The sequence below is a fragment of the Akebia trifoliata genome, chromosome 7, assembly GCF_017979445.1.
Source record: "Akebia trifoliata isolate Shusen 1 chromosome 7, ASM1797944v1, whole genome shotgun sequence".
NCBI classification, from domain to species: Eukaryota; Viridiplantae; Streptophyta; class Magnoliopsida; order Ranunculales; family Lardizabalaceae; genus Akebia; species Akebia trifoliata.
This window is the reverse complement of record NC_141381.1, coordinates 1465013-1488372: the sequence shown is the minus strand read 5'-3', so window position 1 is coordinate 1488372 and position 23360 is coordinate 1465013. Positions and strand designations below refer to the sequence as shown.

Here is a 23360-nt window from a genome sequence, read left to right as displayed (position 1 = left end):
TTTCTATAAACAACCTATCAAGTGGAAATTTAAATTGTATAAGAGTTCATTCATACATCAAGACCATCCAACATCTTTATATATTTAACATAAAGAAATCTCTTAGAACCACAATACATATACATAAATTGATCGAAGAACTAAAATTCTAAAGGACAAATCCTATATTGGGATATGATTGGGATGTGTTTAATCTTATAATTCTCTGGGCCTCTATGAGAACTCAACTTCCGTACAAGATCATCGTGCAAATAGCCCACATCCAATTTTTGGAGTGTGGTGATTAATTGCAAACCTTCGGGGAGAGTTGTCAAACTCAAACATCTCAAGTAGAGGAACTTCAAGCTTGGAAAAGATCCTTGTTCAAGTTCCGTCCATTCAATTAGAGATTCGGATTCAATAATGAGAGTCTCTAGAGTAGGAAACCCTCCAGATCTGCAGAACTCTCTACCAATATACCTTGCTTTGTAGGCCTCTTCTAATTTAAGAAATTTCAAGTTAGGAAGAGAGTCAAGGACAGAAGCTGGGTTCTCCAATAGATTAGAATGTGTTAAAACTAATCGAGTGAGGTTTTTCATAGAGCTTAACCAATCAGGCATTTCCTGTAACCACCCTGCTAGATGAAGCTTTTGAAGTAGAGGCGGAGGCGAGAATGGTTCCAAGGAAGGTAGGAAATCTTCTTCGTTGAGAAAATAGTCTTCTTCACAGGTGGTTGTTGATAGAGATAAAGAGAGAAGTCCAGTCATCTTCGTTATAGAAGCATATAACTCACTTGCATCTTCTTCCATTAAATAAGCAATTTGAAGTTGTCTGATTTGGGTTAAGTTACTTAACTCACTGGCAATGCCATCACCGACGTCTATACCACTCAAAGTCTGGAGGTTCGTCAATCGTCCTATCCCTATAAGACCCAAACTTCGTTGCTCCTCAAAACTGTATCTTTTAAGGTGCCGTAATCGTTGCAAATTCAGAATTCCACTTGGTAGTTCTTTCAACGAAGGACATCCAATTTTCAAAGTTTGGAGGTTTCGAAGATTGCCTATACTCTCTGGAAGCTTCTCTAAATTTTTAAATTTCAAATCTAGATATCTTAGGTGTATAAGATTTACCACTTCTTCTATTATAATGTTACTTCTACAACAATGGAAGCAATTGAGTTCCAACACCCGCAACAATTTTAAATTGAATAATTTTTTGAAGGGATTCAAATAAGAGCTCTGTGAAAGAGCAATAAATAGAGATCGAATTGATGAGATATGGATATTTTCCAACAAGGATGCTATTTTGCTGCCATTACCAAAGATACGTACGTGACGAATATTGAGAGGGATATTTGTATCTGTATCGCCAATTATGTTCAAATAGTCATCTCCAACCGCATCAAAGTAACGATAATGATATGGATTGAGAACGGAGAAATGAAGAACGTCGGGCCGTTTTTCTTCTGGAACACGAACCATTCCTAATTCAATTAACTTATTGATATTGTCTTGGACAATATCCTCCATTCTCTCTCCTGGAATTTCTTCAATTAGACCTACAGCCATCAATAACTCAACCAAATTGCCTTTATCTGTAATGTAATGTTTAAAGTAAAGCCAATAGAACATGAAGCAGAATTTAAGGTCTATTGGTAAAGTAAAAAAAATTTGCATAAAAGAATTTTCACTATGTTCGATCGACAACGACGCAATAGAGTTATCCAGTTGAGACTTGGCATCCAGAATTTCAACGAGACATTTGTTGATAATTCTCAATTCACATCCGAGCAGAGCAGCAGCCACTATTCGATCTGAGTCATCCAACCCATCTTTACTATTATTCATCCGAATGATGAATAGATCGATACAATCATCGGCGTCATGGATGGTTTCTCTAAACCTAACCAACCAATTGTGAATCGATTCTTCCAATTCAATGCTTAGTATGTTGGATGCACCATCTTCTTCAGTCCTGAAGTAATCAAATTTAGGCCTGAAGTAACCGATTTCAACGAGTTCCCTCTGGAAAGGTTGGATATGAGAATTTAGATGTGAAAGTTGCGACTTGAGAAGTAGGATTTCGTCTTCTAGGCCATCAAATATTTCGGACTCCTCATGTAATAGTGAATTTAATCTCCGAAGGAAAATAGTTGCTATGACTTCTTCCATTAATTCTCCTGATTATGTGAAAAAACAGATAAATCAAAACTCTTTGAGGTTTAAGAAAGGAAGAAACTTTCGTTTGTTTAAATAAATAAATAACAGATGAGATAAGAGATATGTAGATGTGTTTTTTTTATTTACCTCAAGATCTCCCTTCAAAGCTTTTGGCTTGGTGGGCAGCCTATTATAAGACCACTCCGACGATCAAGTTAGAATTAGTGTCGAGGTACTAAAGAGTTCTCAGAAAAGATTTTTCTCACCCTTAGTTGGAATTGCATCCTGATATTTATGGGGTTCCTCATGGGCGGATTTCCCAAGACATTTCTAATGATCTTTGTTAGAGTGGTTGCACCTGCTCTCTGAGCTGACTCCTGCAGGAGTTGTTATACTTGCTCTGTTAGGACTGGGTAGTTCCAACTGATATGTCAGGTTAGGAGTTGTTACATCTACTTTGTCAGTGACAATGTTGCCGTACTTGTCACATTACGCCTGTCACATCTAGTTCCTAGTTCATCCGACTTGAACTTATGAAGCTCGAAAAGCCACATATAGCTCGGTGGGTCGATATTGAAAATCTCAAAATTGCCTCGTGTTAAGAGATCCGAGAATCGCGCTCCACAAGATATATGGACATCATTGGAGTCAAGGTCCTCTCTCTCTCTCTCTCTCTCTCTCTCTCTTTTCTAAACCAATTAGTGTACCTTCTCTAAAGATTACCAATACTAACCCCACTTTCGGTGCAAAAGAAAGAGAAAGAAAAATGTAAGAGATGGAGTCAAGGTCTTGTCCATCTCTCTCTTGATTACATTCTTTCTTTAAAGAATACCAAAACTAACCCTATTGTCGGTGCAAAAGGAATAGAAAGCAAAACATTAACTCGACCTTTTTCGAAGAGAGATGCTATTGTCACCCCAAATTTTACTTAGTATCTTGTTAACATGTGCCCTCCAAAGTGCAACAAATTTGTATTGAAGATACCATTTAAAAATATGCTTTTACCAAAATACCCTCACATACTTATTCCAAGGTTTACGTATTGCATTCGTTAAGTCATTAACAAGACCTTTTTACTTATAACATCCCAATTTCTTAAATTATTTATCGAGTCGTGCTAGAATAACATTGAAATTGATGTCCTTTCAAACATTGGTGTGCACATAACCATAGATACTTCTCCCTCGTATCTCGATGAAAAATATCTATGATATTTGCACACATGCCCTTAAAAAAAATATTTTTAAGAAAATAATTTTTTTTTTCTTTAAATAAATAACATATGTGATAAGAGATGGACATCATTATTGGAGTCAAGGTCTTCTACATCTCTCTCTCTCACTCTTTCTAAAGCAATTACTGTACCTTCTTCATCTAAAGATACCAAAACTGACCCGTTGTCCGTGGAAAAGAAAGAAAAAGCAATGCATGTTGTTTGGGTACAAGATTGGCTACACGGCTGATGTGCTAATTGCACAAAATCATAGATCTTTTTCATCGGGATACTCTAGAAAAGGATTTGCGTTTCTGTGCTCTTGCCATGTCTGCTGTGTGCATTGATCATTATTCAAGCATTAACTCACCTCTATCAATTCGGAAAGAGACGCCATTGGCACCCAAAATTTTACTTAGGCTTTTGTTAACATGTGCCCTAAACTAAAGTCCAATATATACACTTTGAAAAATGGATTTTGTATCGAAAATGCCCTTTAAAAAAAATATTTTTTACCAAAATACCCTCACATGCTTATTTCATAAATCCTTTTACTTAGAGTCATAATGAATGCATGTGGGTTTTGGTATGCGGTTGGGTATGTGACTGACTTGGCAAGTGCACAAGATCATTGATCTTTTTCATTGGGATACATAGAAAAAAGATGTGTGATTCCGTGCCCTTGCCACGTCAACATCATATCCAACCTTGTGCATTCATCATTATTCTTTTACTTATTACATCCCAATTTCATAAAGACTAATGCTGGAATGACAAATAGAGACACAAGGGTGACACAAATGACGTGATGGTGCTCGCATAACCGTAGATGTTTTTTACTCATATCTCGCGAAAAAGCATCTATGGTTGTGTGCGCGCCACCAAGTCATTGTGTCACCCCAACACGACTCTTTCATAAATTATTTATCAGAGTCTTGCTAAAGTAACATTGAAATTGACATCGTTTCAAACATTGGTGTGCACAAAACCATATATATTTCTCACTCGTATCTTGATGAAAAAGTATCTATGGTTCTGTACTCAAATCCACATCAATAATGTTTGAAATGATGTCAATTTCAATGTTACTTCAGTATTTTCCATATTTATCACAACCTAATTAAAGATTAAAATTTAAAATACATCATTCAAAAATTACAAAAGTTTGATTTAAATTATTGCCTCAACATTGCAAAGAATTATAACTCATTCAACTTCAACAGTTGTTTACAATTAGAATCAGGTTCATATAAAATCCTAAATCTAACAAATAGAAATCTAAACAAAACAAAAAGGGAAGAGAGAGAGTTTCTATTTGCACCCGAATTTTACTATTTCTCAACCATTACCTTTTTTTTATGAGGTACTTCCCAAAATGTGCGCAACTTATGTCAAAGTTTTGCTTCTGGTACACTGTTCATTTTAATTCCCAAAACATGTTTTTCCAATGAATTTGTCACTTTTATATCAACAGATTCATTGATAAATTACCAATGAGATCGTTGATATGGCAAAATCGCCAACAATTCACTGAAAAAAAAAGATGATTTGGGAATTAGAATGAACAGTGTACCATACCTTAAATTTCATCATATCCAACACACGAAATGGAGATTCACCTTTTTTTTATTTATAATTAAAGTGTAATAAGTTAAAAGTTGGGGTGCCAACAACAGTTCTCTTTTCGAAACATGCTAACTAATTTCAAACTGGCCAGAAAACGAGATGACTCAGCCAAGTCATCTGGATCTCTGGGTACCAAGCATGTAGGACTGTCAATGGATCGGGTCAGATGGGATTGGGGTCAATCTAGGATCAATACAATGACGATTGGATTGGATTTGGATTAGAATTGATTTTATGCGAAACAGACGAAGCCACTAAACCTAGTTTACGAGACGAAGAAGCAAAACTATTCTCTTATTGATCATGTGTGACTAACCCGTCTCAATAATATTGTTCGATCAACATTTTGAAAATTCCCCCGCAAATTTAAATTAAGTGCTCAATAATAATAAATTTTGGTGTGTAAAGATTTGCAAACAACTTGAGAACTCAATAGTTTTACAAAAAGTAACAGAGTAGACCCAATCTCAAATAAATAGGAACCCCAAGAACATGAGCCCCAACAGAAATTGTAGCAGCAATAACAAGGTCAAAAACAAAATTTCAATTTTATGTTCTAGAGTTATGTTGAAGTTTTCAACTCTAAAATAATGTACAAACTATAAACCTTAATGGTTATAATTTTGTGAACAACTCTATTGTGTTCAGAAATATTTGCTCATAACTTGGTCTCTACACAGAGTTCTTGATCATGATTTTCGTCTCTTGACGCTCGAAAATCACTCAAGTCCATTAGTTTACCTAGCAAAAAAATGAGGAAAATAATGAAAGTATGTCTCTAGGATTGATGAGTACCCTATCAACCAATTTTTCACTAAGACGATACCCCATTAACTAAACAATCAAAATGTTGGGAACCTTACCTTCAACATTAGAAATGTTGGGCACCCCCATCTTTTACTTATTACACCCGAATTTCTTAAATTGTTTATCACCCTATCAAAAATTAAAACACACCATTCAAACATTATGAATGTTTGGTTCGAGTTATTACGAAGCATTATAAGACATTCAAATAACTTCAACAGTTGTTTACAATTAGGATTAGGCTCATATAAAATCCTAAAACTAAAAAGTTAGAAATCTAGAGAGAGTTTTTATTGGCACCCTAACTTTTGTTGACAAACCATTTACCCCAAAAAATCAATTTGTTGGAGAAGGGGAGAACAATGAATATAGGAGGTTAAGGGGGCTTGACAGAGGTATGACACACTCGAGAGTGGAGGAAAATATACACTCAATACTCCCCCTCACTCACCCATAAAGGTGGAAAGATTTGAAGCCGTGACCTACACGAACCTAGCGCTCTGATAGCATGATAAGTTTGAGAGTCCAACTCAAAACCAATTGGCAATGAGTGGAGAGGTCCATGAGCTTATAAGGAGAGACAAGGAAATTTTTGTCTGATGTGGGACAAAACTCAACACACCTTGCACGTGTGGGTTGGACTGAGCAAAAGTAAGTGAAGATATGAATTAGGTGACGTGGAGGAGAGAAAGGCCCGTTCTGATACCATGTTGACAAATCATTTACCCCAAAAGATTGATCTGTTGGAGAAGGGGAAAGCAATGAATATAGGAGGGTCATAGGGCTTGTCAGGGTATGGCACACCTGAGAGTGGAGGAAAATATACACTCGTAACAACTTTTACACATTCTCAACCATTGACTTATTTTATTATTTTAAAAGGGGTGCTATAAGTAAAAGTTGTGGTGGCAATAGTAGGTCCCTAAAATTATCATTTCAAGCGAAACCCAAAAATTAGGCGTTGAATTCATAGATGAACCCTGAAATCCAATTAAGCAAATACCAATTTCAAAAAATAATTAAAATGTAACGTTTCTTACATTGTAAGCTATCTCCGGCCATGAGTTCTCCGTGAAACTATGGGTGACCTTCTAGAATCAAGTGCGCTACTACCTATTGTTTCTGCATTAAGCTTGTCTTCTGTTGTATGAGATACAAACTTTTGCTTTCGCTGTAGCTCCTTCACATGTCGACGCCATAGGGATTCTCTATCTTTTCTCGGCATCTTCGAATATCTAGGATCAGTCTTTAGAAGGCGTTTGTTTATCAGTCGACCAAGAAGTAAGAATAGTCTTCCCATCTTCAATCACTTCGGTAGCTACTTCTGTTGTTATAATATCAGCTAATAGAGTTTGGAAGTAACGTGCACATTGCTAAAAAAGAAAATCAAGCATTAAATTTATGTTAGTTGAATGTCTATTTAAGTTGGCCAAGAAATTGAAATATTTTGACCAAAGTGGCAATTATAGATTCTTGAAGGAATTGATGGAATAGTAAAACTGTGTGAAACAAACATAAAACTTATGTCATCTGATTAAAATTAACATGAGAGTCGTGATATTCTGACGTACCCCTCTGACATACACCCCCATCATAGAACTACATATTATTTGCCTCGAGATACACAAGAAAAAGATTTATGGTTCTGCGTATCCCAAAGAAAATGATCTACGGTTTTGTGATGGGGGCATCAGAAAATCATTATTATTAAAATGGCCATATGGTATGTGAAAAATGACGATTGATAACACTTCGTTACATGCTGGCAGGAGTGGAGCCAGGATTTTCTTGTAGTGGGGGCAAACTATAATTAGTTGAATAGTTGAAGAACTTAAATGGAGGGAGGTGAGGGTGTGGGGGCAAAACTTGGAGGGAGGTGAGGGAGTGGGGACAAATGGGGCATGTAATTAGTTGAAAATATAAGGGTGTCTCAAAGTTCTATGGGGGCAATTGCCCCCACCGGCTCCTTACTAGCTCCACCCCTGCATGCTGGTGTGAGTATCGAAGAGTAAAAAATTCCATACTAAAATGATCGTAACCATCAAATTGGAGTCCGACTTTGAAGCGGCCTGGCAGCTTCAAAATTTTGGAGGAACCCTCCTCGCAACACAGCACGTAACCTCTTTTGTTTTTATTTCACACCTATTTTTGGTTAATATTTGGGATACCTCCTTGAAGAACCACATGTCATCCAAGCGATAGGCTACCGAAATTTTAAAGCAAGATGGGCGCTTCAAAGTTTTTTCCATCAAATTGTTCCACCCAAAAAAGCAAAATAGAAGATTATGTTATACATGAGAAGGTCACAATCATAGAACTCTTTGAAACCTTATTGCCTCCATCCTAGCTAGGACATTCAGAGAGCGTGTACCTTCAATAATTACAGGATCAACATGGTGTAATAGCAACAATTCTGATATGGAAATCCTAACAGGTGACATGAAATGGTTGTGGAATTACCTCGTGAAGTGCCTTAATGTGCTCCTAAAAGAGTTTTTCTGTGTCAGCTTGATCTAATTTAGAGTTTATAGCACACGTTTGGGTATCTTTCTCCAATTTAGCCTTTGATTCAGTCCAAGATGCCTAAAAAATGCATATGCAGGCACAAAAGCAATATTTAATTAACTCAAAGTAGGTACTAATCAGGAAACTAGAAACTTGGGATTCAATTAGATAGTCACAAAACTCTCTGAATTTTTCAAAAAAAAATGTAAAATTCTCCAAATTAGGGGTTAACCGATTAAATCGGCAAATTGATGAATTAATTGACTACTCCTCAATTAATCAAAGAACATGGTTACATTTTTCCCTTCACCTCCAAAATTTTTATTTTTTACATGTTTTTTAGAGAATTTGAAGATGTTGGGTTTTGGCAAGAAACCCAAAAACATATTTTGTATAATCGCCGAAATTTTGCCAACTTTTTCATGAAACTTTCTCGAATTTTTTTCGAACTAACCAAATTGAATCCCTACCGAATAATTAACAAATCCGAATTTTGATACCATTATTAGCTAAAATAGGATATTTAATTTGAAGTAATAGGCTTCTAGAGAAGAAGTGTTAGGGGTATTTAATGCCATTTCACAAGTGTTTGCATAACATCATTGAACTAGCCAAGGTAAGATTTGGAAACTACTTGACGATCTTTAATTGTTTCTACTAGTAAAGCTTGATAAGAAGCTACTGCCTCCTTTTTGAGAACTTTCAATCGCACTTGCTCCATTTCTTCACCATCAAGAACATACTCACAACAAAGAGCTCATTTCAATATATCTAGCCCTACCAAAAGAGGATCACAAATTGAAAAAATTTGGGTTGTCCTTTATACCATTAACTTGAAACTCGCATTTGACATGGCCAGAAGTTTCAGACACAGATTATCTTTCACAAAGATGATCTCAAGCGACCCAACATAAAACATCTACACCAATATCTATCATCATCCAAAAAAGAATCCCGTCATCAAATCATTGGAATCACTTTGAAGTGTGTAGATCAATGACCACCATGATCATATTGATTGGTTTTGTGCAAACTTTGGAACCTAAGTTTCACATTTAGGTCACCTGGGCATAGTTCGGCATCACCAAAACTCTTGAATGGACCACAACCAAAACTCACCCCATTGATTACTGATGATCCAACCAGTCCATTTCTTTTGGAATCAATTATGAATAATATAGATGCAATTTTTCAAAAGTTAATGTGATTTTGAATGTGTCAAGAACACAAAATCCTATTTTAGTCCCCATTTCTCTGAGAACCAAATGGACTAGGAAAAAAAAAACAAGTTTTCTGAGAACAGATGATTTGAAATGTAAAATCCAAAGAAGTTCGTTAGGCTGATGCAACTCATATTTCTGATGTGCAGAATGTTTTCACATGCAACAAGTAGTTTCAGAATGTTTTAACATTGAAATTGACATCATTTCAAACATTGTTGTGCATAGAACCATAGTTAGTAATTCTTCAAATAATTCACGAATTATACCCCGAATTTTTGAAATGATACACAAAACAATTAAAACTTCCATCCAATTCAATTACTATTAAAAATTCTCAAGTTTTTTAACCTTTTCGTATCATTCACAATTTATACTTTTCCTAAATTAAACAAATCAAAACTACTTTCTACAAAGAGGGCTAAAAATTCAAACTAATAAAATTCTATCTCAATATCGCATGATAATATTTTTATTATTCTCTCTTTACATTTAAAGATTTCATCATTAGACAATTACTAATTGTTGATTGTTATCGTACTAATCATTGTTTGATATAGAATCTCATTATTATCAATCAACAATAAATTTTTTCACTCCTTTTACATATCTTCTCTCTCTAGAATTTTTTTAACACGAGTCTTGGTAGCTCAATCAATTCACATAGTACGTGTTTTGTATTATGAAGATTTATGTTAATAGTATTATAAATCACAAGAAAAATATATATATATATATATGTTCTTAGTTTTAAATTTTTTTCCTATATATATATACTATTTTAGAATAAATATTAAGATGGAATATGTGTAAAGGTATCCAATTGTTATTGATTTTTACTAAGGCTTAAGTATTTGATATACATGCATAAAAAATATCATATGTTCCTAATTTACTAAGAACAACCACTTAGCTAAGTGCGAAGACCTTGTGGAGATTATTCCCAAGGTCTTAGTTTCAAACCCTTTGGATATGAGTAATATAAAAGCTTTGAAGTTGAATTATACCATTCTCAAATTGCATTTTTGCCATCTTTTGAATTTTTGACCGAATTTTTAAATAAACTACTAAATGTATATTCTAAATCGTACTGATCAAATTAATCTCATAATGATTTTTTGTCGTACAAAATTACTAACTATGCACAGAACCATAATCTCGTAATGATTTTTTGTCGTATAGGATTACTAACTATGCACAAAATCATAGATGCTTCTCACTTGTATCTCGATGAAAAGCATCTATGATTTTTGACCCACATCCATGTCAGTAATGTTTGAAAAATGTTAATTTCAATTTCAACAAGTGTTTACAATTAGAATTAGGCTCATATAAATCCTATATCTAACAAATAGAAATCTAAACAAAACAAAACAAAACAAAAAAGAGAAGATAGAGAGTTTCTATTGGCACCACAATTTTTACTATTTCTCAACCATGACTTTTTTTTTTTTATGAGACATTTCCTAAAACGTGTACAACTTATGTCAAAATTCTCTTTTCGGTACAACGTTCATTTTAATTCTCAAAACATGTTTTGCCAATAAAGACACTATTGCCAATGCATGAATTTTTCTCAACTAATAAAGAAAATATGGGAGTCAGAGATTCGGCCCCTGACCCTCTATGTACCCTAGTGGTACCTATAGAAAAGAAAATAAAACACACACACACACACACACACATATATATAGAGGAAGCGGTTCGGCAGCCCTAAAGTTTGCCAAGTTTGGTGCCAAACATTTTTTGTAAACCACTTTTGATGGGGTTAGAAGTTTTGGTGAGGATGATCTTCTCATCATAGAGATCATCCTCACAAAAAATCAGCTCATTCCAAAGTTTCTAACTCATATTTTGAAAAAATGTTTGGCACCAAACTTGGCAAACTTTAGGGCTGCTGAACCGTCCCCATATATATATATATATGGGTCCCGTTCAGCAACAAACATTTTGGCAAAACATTTTTCAAAACATGGGTTAGAGGTTTTGGAATAGGCTGATTTTTGGTGAGGATGATCTCTACGGTGAGGAGATCATCCTCATCAAAAATCAGCCCATTCCAAAACTTCTAGTCCTAGTTTACAAGTTGAAAAATCGTGAACCGTCTATTTTTTATAAACCATTTTTGATGGGGTTAGAAGTTTTGGAATGGGCTGATTTTTGGTGATGATGATCTCCTCACCGTAGAGATCATCCTCACCAAAAATCAGTCAATTCCAAAATCTCTAACCCATGTTTTGCCAAACTGTTTGTTGCTGAACATTTCCCTATATATATATAGGGTCCCGTTCAATGGCCAACATTTTGGCAAACACTTTTTCAAAACATGGGTTAGAGGTCTTGGAATGGGCTGATTTTTTGTGAGGATGATCTCTACGGTGAGGAGATCATCTTCACCAAAAATTAGCTCATTCCAAAACTTCTAGCCCCAGTTTACAAGTTGAAAAATTGTGAACCATCCATTTTTGGTAAACCATTTTTGATGGGGTTATAAGTTTTGAAATGAGCTGATTTTTGGTGATGATGATCTCCTCACCGTAGAGATCATCCTCACCAAAATCAGCCCATTCCAAGACCTCTAACCCATGTTTTGAAAAATGTGTTTGCCAAACTGTTGGCCATTGAATGCTACCCATATATATATGTACGTAGGGGGAGGGGACAATACACATTCCAAAATAATTACCAAATCATGTTTTTTTCTTTTCTGGTTTGGGAATTATATATTGAGTGCTGATTTCCTAACGCAACTTCACAGAATGTCATGCACAAACAAAGAACCATAGATTTTGTGGGGATGTGCAGTTGTGCATCCCGAGGCAATGCCTAAAGAGAACCTTTATTGGAAAAAAAAAAAAAAAATTCATAAATTTTTTAAGAATAAAACGAGATATTGCTAACAAGGGTAAAGATCCGCTTATTTTCGAAGAGTGGTGATATTGGCACTCCAAATTTTACTTAAGGTCTTGTAAACATGTGCCCTAGAGTGCAATAAATACACTTTGAAAATTGGATTTTGTACCAAAAATACCTTTTAAAAATATGTTTTTGCCAAAATACCTTCACATGCTTATTCCCAAGGTGTATTTGGACATGTTAACAAAACCACCCTTTCACTTATTACGTCTCAGTTTCTTAAATTATTTATCTAGTAACATTGAAATTGACATCGTTTCAAACATTGGTGTGCATAGAACCATAATTAGTAATTCTTCGAATAGTTCACGAATCATACCCAAATTTTCGAAGTGATACACAAAACAATTAAAACTTCCGTCCAATTCAATTCCTATTAAAAATTCTCGAGCTTTTGAACATTTTTGTATCATTCACGATTTATACTTTCTCTGAATTAAACAAATCAAAAATACTTTCTACAAAGAGAGTTAAAAATACAAATTAATAAAATTCTATCTCAATATCGCATGATAATATTTTTATTATTCTCTTTTTATACTTAAAGATTTCATCATTAGACAATCACTAATTGTTGATTGTTATCGTACTAATCATTTCTTGTTATCGAAACTCACAATTATTAATCAACAATTAATTTTTTCACTCCTTTTACATATCTTCTCTCTTTAGAATTTTTTTAACACGAGTCTTGGTAGGTTAATTAATTTTTTTAACACGAGTCTTAGTAGCTTAATTTTTTGTCCTTCTGAACTCATGAAAATGGATCCATAACAATCGTCAACACTTTTAAAAATGTTTTATTCCCAAGGCTAAGGATCTATAAGGATCATCTCCTTATGGGATGATCCTATAATCAAGCCAAAAATAAATCCTTACTTAGGGTACAAGTTATCGACACGTGGCACTTATTTTATTTTGCATTTTTCCTCAAAAAAATGACCAAGTTGAGTTGAGGTTACCACCACTTGATGGGGAAAAAAGGGTGCCTAACACTTTCTCTTTTCTCCAGTCGAGCCGCTTACCCCGATCTCAAGGTTAGATCGGTATCTTATCCATCGAGTCACTAAATGCCAAAAATAACACTATTTCAAAAAACGCACATTCTGCATAACCATTCACACCCACTTACAATATGAATAATGACGATTCCAAATCTTAGTAGAAGTGATCATCATAAATGAGAATCACTCATCGACACCATTTATATGATTTAACTTTAATTTTGAATTACAAACTAGGTTGAGTAATTGGGACAGTGCACGTTCCAAAGTACTTACCAGTCCCACTTTTTTATTGTATGATAAATATTTAATTTTTAAAATGGTAAGCTTTTACACTAAAATACCCTAAATACTCCTTACCCATGTGCATTAATTGTAGGGGCACGATTGGTATTTTAATTTACAAATAGTTTGGAATATGTGTCATCTTCCCTATAAATAAGATGATTTCATCCCAAGATATATCTTGTAGTGATTAAGAGAAGAAATGGTTGGAGAACGATACAATCGATTCCCTGCAAGTTATCAACTCATGAATTAAAAACGAATAAATAAGGGGGGAGGAGACAATAGACATTCCAAAATAATTACTAAATCATGAACTGGTTTGGGAATTGTTTATTTAGTGCTGATTTCCTAACTCAACCTGATAGAATAACTCATCAACACGTCATATACAAAGAAAGAACCATAGATTTTGTGGGGATGTGCAGTTGTGTATCCCGATGCAAAAAATCTATGGTTCTTTACACATGCCACGGTCAATGACCTTTGGAGTTATCCTGTCAGGTTAAGTTTGAAAATCATTACACTTACAAATTTAGAATAACTAAAGAGAGTTTTTAGTAGCACACCAACTTTTACTAACAACACACCAAGATGTGTGCTGTTAGTAAAAGTTGGGGTGGTAGTAGAATCTAACTAAATCGTGTTCATGTTGATTTATTGCACTCTTAACGGTAAAATATCCAAAAATACCCCTGCTAAATACCCGATGGCCACGACAAAGATGAGCTTTATTAGTAATTTCTAGCTGGCCATACTACCTTGGAGCATTTTTTTTTTTTTTTAACTATGAAGAAGAGTAATGGTCGTTTTATTGGATTTGGAAGTTTATTGATATATGTATGTATATCTATTAAAAGGTGGTTCAATTCAGCAGATGCTCAAATGCCCAACCACAAAATCATATCTCATATAGATCACAACCATTAAAAGTATATTAGAAAGAAAACAATATAAAATATGAAATTATGTGGGTCAATTAGGCTGAGTTTTCAAAAGCTGTGCCAAGATTTCAAAATATCGGTTGAGTCATCCCAAATCACGAATGATTCAATTTGATTTTCTCGCTCGATTACCTCCAAGACCGAGATGACATTCTTAATTTATCTCGACCTCTTTAATGAATTTAATATATATATATAGGGTCCCGTTCAGCACCCTAAGTTTTACCACACACTTTAACAAACGTGTTTTGTCTTAGATGGGTTAGAAGTTTTGGAATGGGCTGATTTTTGGTGAGGATGATCTCTATGGTGAGGAGATCATCCTCACCAAAAATCAGCTCATTCCAAAACTTCTAACCCCATCAAAAATGGTTTACAAAAAATGGACAGTCCACGATTTTTCAACGTGTAAACATGGGGCTAAACATTTCGGAATGAGCTGATTTTTGGCGAGGATGATCTTCTAATCATAGAGATCATCCTCTCCAAAAATCAGCCCATTCCAAAATTTCTAACCCATGTAGGACAAAAAACGTTTGTTAAAGTGTGTGGTAAAACTTAGGGTGCTGAACATTTCCCATATATATATATATATATATATATATATATATATATATATATGCTTGATAATGCTTAGTCTTTCCATATTAATGGGTTAAAAAAAGTAGTCCCATTTGAGAAATTTCCATAGACCTGTCAAGTGGAAATTTATATTGTATAAGAGTTCATTCATACATCAAGACCATCCAACATCTTTATATATTTAACATAAACAAATCTCTTCGAACCACAATACATATACATAAATTGATCAAAGAACTAAAATGTACAAGGATAAATGATTGGGATGTGTTTGATTTTATAATTCTTTGGGCCTCCATCAGGACTCAACTTCCGTGCAAGATCACCCTGACAACAGTACACATACAATTCTTGCAGTGTGGTGATTAATTGCAAACCTTCGGGGAGAGTTCTCAATCTCTGACCTACAAAGACGAGGACCTTCAAGCTTGGAAAAGATCCTTCTTCAAGTTCCGTCCATTCAATTAGAGAAGAGGATTTAATAATGAGAGTCTCTAGACTAGGAAACCCACCAGACCTGCAGAACTCTCTACCAATATACCTTGCTGTGTACGCGTCAAATAATTCAAGAAATTTCAAGTTAGGAAGAGACTCAAGGACAGAAGTTGGGTTCTCGAATAGATTAGAACCCCTTAAAACTAATTGAGTAAGGTTTTTCATGGAGCTGAACCAATCAGGCATTTCCTGTAACGACCCTGTTAGATGAAGCTTTTGAAGGAGAGACGGAGGCGAGAATGGTTCCAAGGAAGGTAGGAACTCTTCCATGGTTGTTGCTGATAGAGATAAGGAGAGAAGTCCAGTCATCTTCATTATAGAAGCATATAACTCACTTGCATCTTCTTCCGTTAAGTGAACAATTCCAAGTTGTCTGATTTGGGTTAGGTTACTTAACTCACTGGCAATGCCATCACCAACGTATAAACCACTCAAAGTCTGGAGGTTCGTCAATCCTCCTATCCCTATAAGGGCCAAAGTTCGTTCCTCCCCAAACCTCTCTATTTTAAGGTGCCTTAATTGTAGCAGATTCAGAATTCCACTTGGTAATTCTTTCAACGAAGGACTTGCAAGTTTCAAAGTTTGGAGGTTTCGAAGATTGCCTATACTCTCTGGAAGCTTCTCTAAATTATAAAAACTCAATTCTAGATATCTTAGGTGTATTAGATTTCCCACTTTTTCTATTATAATGTTACTTTCATAATCGAAACAATAGAGATTCAACACCCGCAACAATTTCAAATTGAATACTTTTTCCAAGTGATTCAAATGAGAGCTCTTAAAAGAAAGATTAATAAATAGAGATCGAATTGATGAGATATGGATATTTTCCAAAAAGGATGCTATTTCGCTGTGGTGAGGAATATAGAGAGGGATATTTGTATCTGTATCACCAATTATGTTCTGATATTTATCTCCAACTATTTCCAAATATTCATCTCTTGTTGCATCAAAGAAATAAAGTGGCATGCGATCCGTGCAATAAAGATAGCCGAGCGATTTAATATATGGTGCTTGAACCATTCCTAGTTCAATTAACTTGTTGATATTGCCTGCGACAATATCCTCCATTCTCTCGCTTGGAATTTCTTCATTTAGACCTTCGGCCATCAATAGCTCAACCAAATTGTCTTTATATCTACACCAACTTTGAAGGTAAAACAAGGAGTACATGAAGCAGGATTTAAGTTCTATCGGTAAAGTTGTAAATTTTTGTATAAAAGAACTTTCACCTTCATCATCAATAATAGCACTACGTTCGATCGACAACGACGGAATTGAGGTATCCAATTGAGACTTGGCATCCAGAATTTTAACAAAACATTCGTTGATAATTCTCAATTCACATCCGAGCAGAGCAGCAGCCACTATTTGATCTGAGTCGTCCAACCCATCTTTGCTATTATTCATCCGAAAGATGAATAGATCGATACAATCATCGGCGTCATGGATGGTTTCTCTGAACCTAACCAACCAATTGTGAATCGATTCTTTCAATTCGATGCTTATTATGTTGGACGTGGCACCATCTTCTTCAGTCTTGAAGTAACCGATTTTAATGAGTTCGCTATGGAAAGGTTGGATATGAGAATTTAGATGTGAAAGTCGGGACTTGAGAAGTAGGATTTGGTCTTCTAGGCCACCAAATATTTCTGACTCCTCACGTAATAGTGAATTTAATCTCCGAAGGAAAATGGTTGCTACAACTTCTTCCATTAATTCTCCTGATTATGTGAAGAAACAGATAAACTCAAAGCTCTTTCAGGTTTAAGAAAGCAAGAAGCTTTTGTTTGTTTAAATAAATAAATAACAGATGAGATAAGAGATTTATGGACATAATTAGATGAGATAAGAGATATATGGGCATGAAATGAGTCGCACGTCTCATACCCCACTCAATATCCATAGTGTATTATCCATACATAACAAATTAACAGATACGGTCAGATACGAGAACTTTCAATGTGATTTTTTCGTAAGTTTTTGGGTCAGGTTGCCAAGACCCAAAAGCGGTCCAAATTAAAGCAGATCTTATTTCAAACATCCAAACCTACTCCACGCTAATATTTCATACCATAACTCTTTGTAAACAATCAATGATATGCAAACCAATCAAAATTGTACAATTGATAAAACAACTCTTGAATGATGATCCAATCAATCCATTTCTTCTGGAATCAATTAAGTAGGTGCAATCTTCTACTAAAATTTCATCACTAAGTCCATTTCTTTTGGAATCAATAATGAATTATATAGATGCAATTTTTCAAAAATTAATGTGATTTTGATAATTTCGAGAACACAAAATCCTATTTTGGTCCCCATTTCTCTGAGAACCCAAATGGATCAGGGAAAAAAAAACCAAGTTTTCTGAGAACAGATGATTTGAAATTTCAAATCCAAAGTTCTTTGGGCTGATGCAACTCATCTTTCTGATGTGCAGAATGTTTTCATATGCAACAAGTAGTTTCAGTACATTTTCCTATGGAGCATCCAGATGCCTTTTAATACGTGTTTCACATGCAACGGGTATTGTATTAATATCCCCTTCGTCGCAGAGCATGGACTTGAAACTAGAGGCAGCAGCCGCCCGTATGGCATGAATCTTCTCTTCAGCGGCCTTCTTAATTGGAAGCACCCTGCATACAAAAGTGCAAACCTAATATTTACTATTATAATGAAAGAAGGCAGAGTAGAAGTGATTCAGCATCAAATTTGAGTGGCCATAAATGCCGCCACTTTTATATTTAAATTTAATATAATCAAGATCATTTTGGGGAAAACCCGAGAAATCGCAACTCATGACCGTATAATCACGTTACTTAATTTTCAAAATTACAAAAATACCCTTCTTTACTACGTAATTTTCATAAATCTTTAATAAATATCTTAAATTACAAATAAACCCTTCTGATATGTGTGTTTGCACATGCCACCTTCTAGTATTATATAACATGAATATGAAACGAGGCATTGTAGGCTCTTATCATCATTAAGGCCATATTCAATGATCAGGGATCCGCTTAAAATACAGTTCAACACATCAATTTAATGATACTTAGACCTAACAAAGATCCCATTGAACATAACTTCAACAATATCAAAGTCACCCATTGGTGTGGGGCTGGGAGTGGGGGGAGTTTCCAATGCAGGTCGCTTTCTGACTTGGATAAAAATTGCATAGAAATTTGGCCATTACTGAGTCAAATGACCAGAAATTAGACATAAGTTTAACACCTCTAAGGCATACCACATTCGGTCAAGAAGTTTAAAATCATCGTTTCACCTTTTAATGCCACAGCTGAGACATTTTGGTCTCATACATGGCCAGAACGAGACATTGGTTGTTTGTCTTGGTGTGATTTAAATGAAATGAATCAGAGTGGTAAGAAGACATTATTTGACAAGTCCTACAGATCGGTTAGGTCAAAGTTGATCCTATTAGGTGCTTATGTTAGTATGTGGATGTGTTTCTAGTACTTTTTGGTGTATAGCTGTGTAAGAAAGACATAATTTTCCATGTGTAGTGTTATGAGGGTATACATGTAAAATAGTTGTAAAATCTGTTTTCTCTATTAACATAAAGGCTTGTAGCGAACAATGCAAGATGCCTTAACAAACTGAACATTCTTAGAATTTCCGGATGGTATATGAGAGCCATTTTTCTGCTGATGTCTGTTTTGGTTTTGTTTGATGTGTGTGTTTTTCGTTGATTTCAAGGTTAAGAGAGTTGTTTCCTTGATTTTCCTATTTTGTAGATTTGATGATGATCTGGATGTCCAATTGAGAGATCCTCCTATCTTTTATATCCGTACATGCCCATTGAAAATAAGGGGTATGGACAAGATAAGGTATGAATCAGTGTAATATATTCACTCTTATTGGTCTACCAATGACAGCCAAATATACGTTTGTATAGGATGGCAAGACCCATCCTTTGATGGTCTCATCTAGAAGATATCCTAAGCTGAAAACCAACCAAATTGGACAATCCTAACCATCTATTCAGTCATGCCTTTTAACTTGTATAATTACCTCAATCATCTCAGAAGATTAGAATCATTTGTAATGGTTGCCTTTATCGATAAGTAAATTAATTGATGAAAAAAACATCGAAACACGGGTGGTCGAGAAGAATGACCTAAAGAAAACACAAAAGTAAAAAAACAAGAACAGCTCAAAACAACTAACACATAACTCTCGAAACTATTAGAAGACACTTGCAAACAGAAAGTCCTCAAAGAAAAACTCCTTAACTTAGGATAAACTTACACCAAAAGAATATAAGCCCTAAAGAGAGAGAGTAACACAATATATATAAAAAAGTTATTTTTCCCTTGAAATGCACGACCATTTCTCTCCTTTTACAAAGATCAACAAATGGCAAAACGCAAAAGCTCCACAGGATCTTCCTCCTACCACTAAAGCACGAGGATTGCCAATATTGCAACACTAAGGCTACAAATATAAGAAAGGACAAAGATTTATGAAATAATGCCAGGAAATGGGATCAGATTATTCTAGAAAATGATGAACAAATAAGAACGGGATCTATTGATTCCCAATCATGTTTACATAAAGAACAGAAGTTGGCGCACGAGATACCCCCTATACATGACATGACTACTAGTCAATATTCAGTTAAAAGCCAACCAAGATGACACTTGAGGACCAAATATGGCCACTTTGGGAACAATGAGTGTTGGACTCACAAGACAACAAAGTAGAGTAAAAGGACTTAACAGAGAATGACCCATTGTGGCTTCTCATCCAAATTCTACAATTCTCATTGAACATATTGACAGGTAACGGAAAGATGCACCAATCGTTGACATGGTTGATTTTTACAGGGCATGGTTCCATGCTAGACTGCCAATATTGCATCATGGAGTCGTAGACATTCTAAGTTAGTCATGTTGGCAATCTGTCAAACCTAGGAGTTTGGATTTCCTCATGAAAAGGTTGGAACAGATCAATTAAATACGTCCAAAATATTTCCTCAAAAAGCAAACAGTAACAATATTGGCTTCACCTAGTGCCACCATAGCATACAAGCTCATAGTACAACAAAAATTCCAACAAGAAATTCTGTTTTCTTAAAAAGAGAAGCCTTTTTTTTCTGGAAATGTAGGTGTTAAACTTAGAAGTGCTGAGTGCTGTATTATCCGCCTCTGCTCCCGGGTGTCACGTGCTCATGTATCGTGCCCCGGTTTGACCCATGACTCTCTTATATTTACAGTTGTGCCTTCCCCATCAGATCGTCTTTAGGGATAAATGGTTTGTCAATATGGTATAAGAGCGTTAGGTTCGTACATGTCACGGGTTCGAATCTCCTCGAGGAGATTTTCCACCCTTATAGTTGAGAGGGAGTGTTGAATGTTGTGTTATACGCATCCGCTGCAAGCTGTCACGTGCTCATATATCGTCCCCCAATTTGATTCGTGGCCCTCTTATTTTCATGGTTGTGCCTTCCCCATCAGATCGATCTTTTGGGGTAAATGGTTTGTCAACAAAAAATTATAGACATAAGAGGCTAAAAAAGGAAAAAAGATGCTAGCACCAAAAGTCAAGTTCAACCAATCATCATGCTATTATGATTAATGGGGTTGACAAAATATGAAAATACAGATAAAGCAAATTCACTATGTCACAATGTAGCTAAAAATATATATGGGTCCAACAAACCAGTCAATGTAGTTCCAGTTGTAGGAAAGGCCCAAATTTCCCGTACTAAGAAATTCTTAATCTTTAGACTCAACATACTATCTTCGGTAGTTCCTTCTCCAATTTTGAAAATGGCGCCACTCTACGTTCTTTAAGCATCTCCTAAAAAATTGAATAGCAAAACAATTGGAAGTTCGGTGCCACAAAAAGATAAATTGTCTGCAAATCATGCATTTTATGATATGATACATAAAGTATAGGCATCAGACGCTGAACTTTTCTCATGAAAAAATAATAATACATAGAACTAATATTAAGAGGTAAATTTATAGCATAAACATGACATGTATACATACACAGAATTTACATAAATAGGAGTATAAATATATTTCGAATCGTACTCAAATTAATCTCATAATGATTATTTGTCGTACAGAATTACTAACTATGCACAGTACCATAATCTCATAATTAATGATTTTTTGTCGTACAAAATTACTAACTATGCACATAACCATAATCTCGTAATGATTTTTTGTCACTTGTACCTTGATGAAAAGCATTTATGATTTTGTACCCACATCCATCTCAATAATGTTTGAAAAATGTTAATTTCAGTGTTACTTTAGCATATTCCTTATTTATCACAGACCATCCAAACATTACAAAAGTTTTATTTAGCTAATTACCTCAACATTACAAAGAATCATAACATATTCAACTTCAACAAGTATTTACAATTAGAATTAGGCTCATACAAAATCCTATATCTAACAAATTGAAATCTAAACAAAACAAAACAAAAAAAGAGAAGATACAGAGTTTCTATTGGCACCCCAATTTTTATTATTTCTCAACCATGACTTATTTTTTATGAGATATTTCCCAAAACGTGTGCAACTTATGCCAAAATTCTCTTTCGGGTACAATGTTCATTTTAATTCCCAAAACATGTTTTTTTTAAAAACACACTATTGCCTATTCACGACTTTTTCTCAACTATTAAAGATAATATGGGAGTCGGGGATTCAGTTGTGCCAATGTCTCTTTGTACCCCAATGGTACCTATAGAAAAGAAAATAAACACACACACACACACACACACACACACATATAGTTGCTATTGTCACACCACTTTTTACTAACGCCACACCAACATGTGCATTTCTTTATATAGGAATTGGTGTGTCATTAGTAAAAGTTGGTGTGACAATAGTAACTTTTTTAAAAAAAATTGTGTGATAAATATTTAATTTTTAAAATGGTAAGCTTTTACACTAAAATACCCTAAATACTCCTTACCCATGTGCATTAATTGTAGGGGCACAGTTGGTATTTTATTTTATAAATAGTTTGGAATATGTGTTGTCCTTGTAAATAAGATGATTTCATCCCAAGATATACTTTTAGTGATTAAAAGAAGAATCGATTGGAGAACAATTCCAGGCAAGTTATCAACTCATGAATTAAAAATGAATAAATAAGGGGGAGGGGACAGTGCACATCCGAAAATAATTACTAAATCATGTTTTTTTCTTCTGGATTGGGAATTATATATTGAGTGCTGATTTCCTAACTCAACTTGACAGAATAACTCATTGACGTGTCATGTACAAAGAAAGAACCATAGATTTTGTGGGGATGTGCAGTTGTGTATCCCGAGGCAAAAATCTATGATTTTTTACACATGCCACGTCGATGAGTACTTGAGTTATCCTGTCAGGTTAGATTAGAAAATCATTACACTTCCAAAGTTAGAAAAACTAAAGAGAGGTTTTAGTGGCTCACCAACTTTTACTAACAGCACACCAAGATGTGTGCTAATTCTGCGGCAGCATATGAATTGGTGTGCTGTTAGTAAAAGTTGGGGTGGTAGTATAGAACCTAACTAAATTGTGTTCATGTTAATTTGTTGCACTCTTAACAGTAAAATATCCAAAATACCCTGCTAAATACCCGAT

The 23360-nt window shown here is 34.9% G+C and overlaps 2 protein-coding genes across 2 annotated transcripts; both read right to left on the bottom strand.

Annotated features, from left to right (window-relative positions):
- LOC147397897 (disease resistance protein RPM1-like) lies at window positions 1-2436 on the bottom strand. The gene is made up of 2 exons (XM_086447059.1): window positions 2286-2436; window positions 1-2158 (listed from the first exon to the last, which is right to left on the bottom strand). The coding sequence occupies exon 2, from the start codon at window positions 2148-2150 to the stop codon at window positions 141-143; it is 2010 nt and encodes a 669-aa protein (XP_086303185.1). The 5' UTR covers window positions 2151-2158; window positions 2286-2436; the 3' UTR covers window positions 1-140.
- A 13041-nt stretch (window positions 2437-15477) lies between these two features.
- LOC147397896 (putative disease resistance protein At1g58400) lies at window positions 15478-19396 on the bottom strand. Its single transcript, XM_086448885.1, has 3 exons — window positions 19335-19396; window positions 18247-18374; window positions 15478-17459 (listed from the first exon to the last, which is right to left on the bottom strand). The coding sequence occupies exons 1-3, from the start codon at window positions 19394-19396 to the stop codon at window positions 15478-15480; spliced, it is 2172 nt and encodes a 723-aa protein (XP_086305011.1).
- Between the last annotated feature and the right edge of the window lie 3964 nt (window positions 19397-23360).